We start from the raw sequence: 8,351 nt of genomic DNA, 5'->3' as shown, positions 1-8,351 counted from the left end.
TCGTGTGTGTCTTGTTTCGGCAACAGTTGATCAGAAAATGGTAGGAAAGCGACAAAATGCAACTACTTCTTTAGGATGATCTTCAGCACTGAAAAGTGCTTTGAATGGGCCTTGCTGGACTTTTTGGCTGCCTTTCAACCGGTTTTCGGTGCCATCGTGCTGACGGTGTCTCGTACGTTCAGAGTAGCTGCTTTAACTTAAATGACGCTATTTCTCACATCACATTTCATTCAATACCTGCTACTGGCAGCGGTGTACGGACAGTCCCTTTGCTAAAATTCCTTTCCTGTTCGCAGAACGGGAAACAGTGAGACGACAGGTCCTCGATGTTGCTCTCGTATGTCTTGTTTCGTGAACAGTTACTCAGCAAATGGTAGGAAAAATGAACCACTCAACTTTTATATGGATGCTCTTGTATAGATGCATACATCTCGCGTTCTGATTGGCTGGTGCTGTTATGGGTTAAATCAAACAGGTTTTTCAATAGTGTAGTATTGAAAAACTTCAATGTTGTTGCAATACACGTTCAAGTTGAAAATTCGATTCGATTCACGATTCAATTGGTAGTTATATAAATCCATCTACGGATCACTGAGCTATGTGCTTTCAAAATACTAGAAAGGCAAACGCGCCTTATGAATTATCCTCTTTGACACTCGTTTATACCAAACATTTCAGAAAAGTTTAATTTTGAACTATATTAGTCTAGTAAAAAGTTCACGACTTTCATAAACGTCCCACATCCGGATCCGGAATCACAGTAATCAAAAAATTAAAATAATGTCACTCACTTTTCTCGGAAATCACTGAACAGATTTTCATCATCCTAGATATTCATAAGAAAGATATGAAGATACCAATGAAAATTCCTATTCAGATCCGACGGTTCTGAAAAAAAAGAGTGATTATTGTTAGGTGCCAATTTCATGATTAGCGGATCACTCTTCAAAAACTGGAAATTGAAACGCACTCAGATTTCTCAAAGATGGCAGAACCGATTTACATAAATTTAGAATCATATACAAGGATTTGTAGTCCCATAGGTGACTGCTAAATTTTAACCGACTTTGATTACACTTCGACTCTCCAGATTCCGTTTCCTGAAGTACAGGAAATATGAATGGAAAAATCCAAAAGGGAGCTCACTTTGTTTTCTCAGAGGCGGAAAACACGATTTTCATAAACTCAAATAAAAGAAGTCTATAAAAAATTGTTAGATTTCAACCGAATTCGCTTTGCCATCCGATAGAATGCTTAACCGATTCTCACGCACTTAAAGTCAAATGGATTTTGATCCGAATCTTTCGGTTCTGGAAGTTCAGGGTAATGAGTGATTGAAATTTCAAAATGGTTTTTAAAAAAAATTCTTCTACATTGGGCTTAAAACTGTTCCAATTTGTAGTTTATATTAGTTGCTGATAAAATTAATCGAGTTTCTTTATACTGATCCCCAATTTCCTCACTTCATTTTTTCTAATATTACTGCATCGAGTTGATCTAAACTAGATTCTAGTGAAAAGTGTAGTGATGTTATGCATAAGGAACTTTCAAAACTAGTTCAAAAATTTTGTAATTTTAAATTTTCGTAGTGAACAAAAGACCTCGAAAATGGGTGAACCAAACGAACAAAAGCTACCGCCGACATGAAAGAATACAATTGTTGTTGACTTCAGGCAGTGCAAAATTCGACCTTCGATACGAGAACTTGAAGGTTTGCTTAAGGAGCAAATGCATCTTGACATAAAACGTGTGAATTTAATTCAATGCAATAAGACAAACAATGTCGTTTACATCCAGTTTTATAAAGAGTTGGATGCAATTCAATTCGCAAAAACCTGTTTTAATCCACCTAGTGGTGTAATGATGCCTTTCTCATGTACATATAATATTGTGGTATTCTATTCAAATTTTCTCTTCGATTTTTGAAAGAAACCGAGTGATTGTTTATGCATAACATACAGAATAAAACAGTGCTTTGATTGCATAAGCCATCCTTAAGAGAACGAAATGGGTTCACTATTATATGCACTTCCGGAACCCGAAAACCGGTATAATCGAAGTCGGTTCGTACGGCCACCAACTAACATGACACACAAACTCTTCTAGTACGCACCCTATAATTCCGGAACCGGAAGTCGGATCCGGATGAAATTCAGAAATTCCGTATGGGACCGAAAGACCTTTCATTTGAATCTAAGTTTGTGGAAATCTGTCAAACCATCGCTGAGAAAAGTTAGTGAGATCCATTTTGGTATATATGACCACTATGTCCGGTACTTCCGGAACCGGATACCGGGAACCAGGATAGCCGGAATCAGTTTGTTTGATTGCCTTCTGAAAATGACTATCGATTTGTGTAGTTTTGAGACCAGTTTAGAAATTTTTTTACATATTTTGTTTCGCCGGTTTAAGTGACGGTGTACAATATTGAACACACTTTACCCTATAATTCCGGCACCGGAAGTCGGATCCGTATAAAATTCAGGAATTCCGTATGGGACCGAAAGACCTTTCATTTGAATCTAAGTTTGTGGAAATCGGTCAAACCATCGCTGAGAAAAGTGAGTGAGATCCATTTTGGTATATATGACCACTTTTTCCGGTACTTCCGGAACCGGATACCGGGAACCAGGATAGCCGAAATCGGTTTGTTTGATTGCCTACTGAAAATGACTATCGATTTGTGTAGTTTCGAGACCAGTTTAGAATAATTTTCATGTTTTTTGTTTCGCCGGTTTAAGTGACGGTGTACAATATTGAATATTGAATATTATAGGGTAAAGTATAATTCCGGAACCGGAAGTCGGATCCAGATGAAATTCAGGAATTCCGTATGGGACCACGAGACCTTTCATTTGAATCCTAGTTTGTCAAAATCGGTTCAGCCATCTCCGAGAAAACCTAGTGAGATTATTTGACACATACACACACACACACACATACCTACACACACACACACACACACACACACACACACACACACACACACACACACTCATACCTACACACACACACACAACACACACACACACACACACACACACACACACACACACACACACACTCATACCTACACACACACACACACACAACACACACACACACACACACACACACACACACACACACACACACACACACACACACACACACACACACACACACACACACACACACACACACACACACACACACACACACACACACACACACACACACACACACACACACACATCAGGGCAGCAGGGACTAGTCCAAGGGCTTAACGACCCCTCCCCATGGCCACTGCGAGTTAGGGGGCCTGCCTAGGATGTGGTGGGGTTCGGCAGTGGGCTCTGTTGAACTTCTATAAAAAGCTGCATGTATCCGCAAGTAGGCCCTAGCAAAGCGACTGTGTACCGCTCAAAGCACACAAGCCCTGCAGGAGTGCCAACCGGCACATCAGGTTCGATACCAGTAAGACCCTGATTATTATATACTGGCCACGGCGAACAACAACGGACATGATGCGGATAACGGATCGGATGACGATGATGGGCTGACATTCGTGCTGTTCTGTTCCCTGAGTAAGGAAGGGTGATACCGACTTGAAACGGCGAGCGGGCCAACAGTACGTCTGCCTCCGTCCCGTTAAAACCTTGGCAGGCCTCCGGGTACGTTCAATACTCGCACCAATTAAGGTGGGTAGTAGGCCCAGTTGAGAGCACTCCTGGCTTACGCTGATCCGGCTCTGGACACGAACCCTATGAAGGTACGTGTTCAACCCTCGCTAGGCCTCCCTGCTCGCAAAGATAACCTAGGGATCATAAGCGACTACTACAACGAGTGGAGATAGCGGCCCGGAGTGGGGACCCTAAAGAATGGAAGTAATCGAAATCGAAGTTGAGAAAGAAGTGACAAATCCGTTTGTCAAGAGTGGCTTGGTGAGGACACCGCCGCCGCAAACCCAGCAGGTGCAAAAGCAGCACACGAACGAGCAGCAGGCTCAGCAGCAGGGTCAGCAGCAGTATAGCGCGTGGACGAAACCACCACAACCACCGAGGGTAGAGGCAGCGAAAAAGTTGGTGGACGAGCTGCACGAATATGTGGATAAGAGAAGTAACGTGCACAAAGACATCAAGGCGTTGGTGATTAAGCTCCAAGGCGCTCTTGGTTCTGCTGTAAAGGAGTGGAAAAACGTAGTGCAGAGAGCAGAAGCTGGGGAGAAGGAGTTGTTAGCGGCGAAAACTGCTTTAGAGGCACGTCGCGCAGCGCAAATGCAAAGGGCTGAAGCCGACACAGTTACGAGGGAGGTCAACACGGCGAGTAGTGTTCCCCCTGGGGTGCAGTCCACGCCCTTCTTCACACCAAAAAGCCCAGGGGAATCGCCTGGAGATGTTAGACCAGGTGGTCCCAAGAGACACAAGGATGCCCGTGTCACTGGAGCTAAACTACCACCAGAAGCAACCGACGCGGTAAACAGCCGCACTGAATGGCAGGTCGTCGGCAAAAAAAAGGAGAAAACGAGCAAAAAAAACCCGCCCAAAAAACGTTAGGTCGTCAGGACGAGGAATAAGAGCGAGGCTCTCATCGTCAAAGCGAGCGACGACTCGTACGCCGAAGTCCTACGCGCTATGCGGATGAACCCGGATCTTAAGGAGCTAGGGGAAGACGTGCAAAAGGTCAGGCGCACTCGTAATGGTGAGATGCTTCTCGAGCTGAAAAGAAACCCCAAAGCAGGCAGCATCTCGTACAAGGAGCTTACCGAGAAAGCCCTCGGAAACAAGGTGGAAGTAAGAGCCTTGTGCCCGGAAGCGACTCTCCGGTGTAAAGATCTGGACGAGATTACTACGGAGGAGGAGGTAAAATTAGCCCTGAAGGAGCAATGCGAGCTAGGAGAGGTCCAGATGACCATCCGTATCAGGAATGGACCTGACGGCACCAAGGTAGCCTTAATTAAGCTGCCAGTAGATGCAGCTAATAAAGCGTTGAAAGTGGAGAAAATATGTGTGGGTTGGTCTGTGTGTCCACTGAGCGTTTCCCAGCTACCGGACGTGTGCTTCAAGTGTCTGGGTTTTGGTCACTTCGCACGGAACTGTCAAGGGCCGGATAGGAGCAAACTATGCAGAAGGTGTGGCGAGGAAGGTCACAAGGCAAAGGATTGCACGAAGCCTCCGAAATGCCTAATTTGCGCTGCCACGGGGGATAACAAACATCCTACAGGCGGTAGCAGATGCCCGGCCTTCAAACGAGCGAGTGCAACGAAGTCCCAGTGGAGGTAGTGCAAATTAACCTCAACCACTGTGATACGGCACAACATCTTCTGCGGCAATCTGTTGCGGAACATAGATGCGATGTTGCGATAATTTCGGAGCCATACCAAATTCCACCCGGAGATGGAAACTGGACATCAGACGGAGCCAAAACAGCAGCGATATGGGCAGTGGGAAAATACCCCATTCAAGAAGTGGTGCACTGCGCAGATGAAGGGTTTGTTATAGCCAAAATCAACGGAGTCTTCATATGTAGTTGTTATGCACCTCCACGATGGACGATCGAACAGTTCAACCGGATGTTGGACAAACTAACGGAAGAGCTAACCGACCGAAGACCAGTAGTAGTAGCTGGTGACTTCAATGCCTGGGCGGTCGAATGGGGCAGCCGCCTCACGAACTCAAGGGGAAGCAGTCTTCTGGAGGCCCTAGCTAAGCTGAACGTAGATCTTGCCAACGACGGTACCACTACCACCTACCGTAAGGATGGTAGAGAGTCCATCATAGATGTCACTTTCTGCAGCCCGGGTATGATAAGGAGCATGCACTGGAGAGTGTGCGAAGAATACACCCACAGCGATCACCAAGCGATCCGGTATTGTGTTGGACGCGACTCGCAGGTGGAATCAAGCAGAACGCAGTTTGGTGAGCGAAAGTGGAAAACAGCGAACTTTAACAAGGACGTATTTGTGGAAGCACTGAGGCTCGAGCGCAACACAATAAACCTCAGCGCGGAAGAGCTGACTGCAACACTATCACGTGCGTGTGATGCAACCATGCCTAGAATGGGAAAACCCAGAAATGGGCGACGTCCGGCGTACTGGTGGAATTCGACGATCGCTGACCTGCGGACACGTTGTCTACATGCCAGGAGAAGGATGCAGAGAGCTAGAAACAGTGGCGAAAGGGAGGAAAGAAGGTTGCCCTATAGAATAGCAAGAGCCGCACTCAACAAGGCAATCAGGCTCAGCAAGAAAGAGTGTTTAGAAGAGCTGAACAACAACGCCAACGAGAATCCGTGGGGTAATGCCTATAAGATGGCCATGGCAAAGATGAAAGGTCCAGCAGTTCCACCGGAGAGGTGCCCGGAAAGGATGAAAACTATTATCGAGACCCTGTTCCCGAAGCATGAGCCTACGATATGGCCGCCAGTACTGTACGACGTACAGGATGTCCGCGGCGACGAAATCCGAGTATCAAACGAGGAGCTGATTGCTGTAGCGAAAGCCTTACCGGTGAAGAAGACTCCAGGCCCGGACGGGGTTCCAAATGTGGCCCTTAAAGCTGCGATTCTGGAGAATCCAGACATGTTCAGGACTACATTCCAAAAATGCATGGAGGATGGTAGTTTCCCTGACATCTGGAAGCGGCAGAAGCTGGTGCTGCTACCAAAGCCAGGCAAACCACCCGGCGATCCGTCAGCATATAGGCCTATATGCTTGTTGGACACAGTCGGAAAACTGCTGGAGAGAGTGATCCTTAACAGGCTCACGAAGTACACTGAGAGCGAGAACGGTCTGTCGAACATGCAGTTCGGATTCCGGAAAGGCAGGTCCACTGTAGAAGCCATACGAGTGGTCATGGAAACCATGGAAAAGGCCCAGAAGCAGCAGAAAAGGGGAAACCGCTACTGTGCGGTGGTCACATTGGACGTGAAAAACGCTTTCAACAGTGCCAGCTGGGTAGAAATAGCCGACTCTCTGCACAGGTTGAGGATACCAGAGTACCTATGTCAGATTCTGAAAAGTTATTTTCAGAACCGGACGCTGATATACGAGACAGACGCCGGATACGTAAATATGTCTGTCACGGCTGGCGTTCCACAGGGATCCATACTGGGTCCCACGTTGTGGAACATTATGTACGACGAAGTGCTGAAGCTAAATCTGCCCAGGGGAGTTAGGATTGTCGGCTTTGCGGATGATGTGGCGCTCCTAGTAATCGGCGAGTCTCGAGAAGAGGTGGAGGTTCTCGCCATGGAGGCAGTAGACGTCGTTGAGAATTGGATGCGGGAAAAGAAGCTTGTGCTGGCACATGAAAAGACTGAAATGGTCATCATCAGCAACCGAAAGGCGGTGCAACATGCGAGCATCTCGGTCGGTGAATGCATCATCAATTCGAAGCGTGAGGTCAAGCATCTGGGCGCTATACTGGACGATCGACTGAACTTTAATAGTCACGTTGACTACATATGCAAGAAGGCAATGAAGGTGATATTGGCGTTATCTCGGATTATGCCCAATAATTCCGCGATTGTCAGTAGCAAGAGGAGGTTACTGGCAAGCGTGTCATCATCGATCGTACGATACGCAGCTCCAGCGTGGTCGATGGCATTGACAACAGCAAGGAACCGAGCCCAGTTGAACCGCACTTTCAGACTGATGGCAATGCGCGTGACAAGTTCGTACCGAACAATATCGTCAGACGCTGTGCACGTGATAGCCGGAATGATCCCCATCTGTCTGCTACTGGAAGAGGATAGCCTATGCTACAGGGATCAAGGCACAGGAAGAGCCCGGAGCAGAGAGAGAGCCAATACGCTCACTAAATGGCAACAGCAGTGGGACAACGCGGAGAAGGGAAGGTGGACGCATCGATTAATTCCTAACCTGTCGGTTTGGACAACCCGAGTGCACGGCGAGGTAAACTTTCAACTGACGCAATTCCTGTCTGGATATGGCTGTTTTAAGCAATATTTGCACAGATTTGGCCACGCAAGGTCGCCGTTGTGTGTTGAGTGCCAGGAAACAGAAGAAACGCCGGAGCACGTAATATTCAGCTGTCCACGGTTTATCCAACCGCGTAGCGAAATGACTGCCATCGTTGGCGCCGATGTCAGTGTGGAGAACATCGTTCAAAGGATGTGCAGTGACGAAGGAAAATGGAACGCGGTAAACCGGACAGTTGTTCAGATTATGTCCACACTGCAGAGGAGTTGGCGAGAAGAGCAGCGTCAAATGACCTAGGTCCAAAGACGAAAAATGCCGGACTGTTTTCGGCACCCTAAGAAGACGGACGAAGCGTGTGGAATGTGGCTCGGTTTTCTGGACAGGTTTCTTCGCCGGGAAACTCTCCGTCGGGTAGGCTAGACCTACCACC

At 47.0% G+C, this 8,351-nt stretch overlaps 1 protein-coding gene across 1 annotated transcript; it reads left to right on the top strand.

Moving 5' to 3' along the window:
* Positions 1-3,860: 3,860 nt before the first annotated feature.
* On the top strand, positions 3,861-7,734 carry LOC131428724 (uncharacterized). The gene is made up of 4 exons (XM_058592771.1): positions 3,861-4,454; positions 4,536-5,257; positions 5,329-6,724; positions 7,516-7,734. Exons 1-4 carry the CDS (start codon positions 3,861-3,863, stop codon positions 7,732-7,734), a joined length of 2,931 nt encoding a protein of 976 aa, XP_058448754.1.
* The last annotated feature ends 617 nt before the right edge of the window (positions 7,735-8,351 follow it).

This window comes from Malaya genurostris, chromosome 2, assembly GCF_030247185.1.
Source record: "Malaya genurostris strain Urasoe2022 chromosome 2, Malgen_1.1, whole genome shotgun sequence".
Taxonomy (NCBI): domain Eukaryota; kingdom Metazoa; phylum Arthropoda; class Insecta; order Diptera; family Culicidae; genus Malaya; species Malaya genurostris.
This window is presented reverse-complemented; position numbering and strand designations above follow the sequence as displayed.

Bases quoted from the DNA above. Each gene is read 5' to 3' on its own strand.
- LOC131428724 (XM_058592771.1), top strand. From the start codon at position 3,861: ATGGAAGTAATCGAAATCGAAGTTGAGAAAGAAGTGACAAATCCGTTT. The intron at 4,455-4,535 runs GTAAACAGCCGC...AAAAAACGTTAG, and splicing joins CACCAGAAGCAACCGACGCG to GTCGTCAGGACGAGGAATAA. The intron at 5,258-5,328 runs GTAGTGCAAATT...TGCGGAACATAG, and splicing joins GCAACGAAGTCCCAGTGGAG to ATGCGATGTTGCGATAATTT.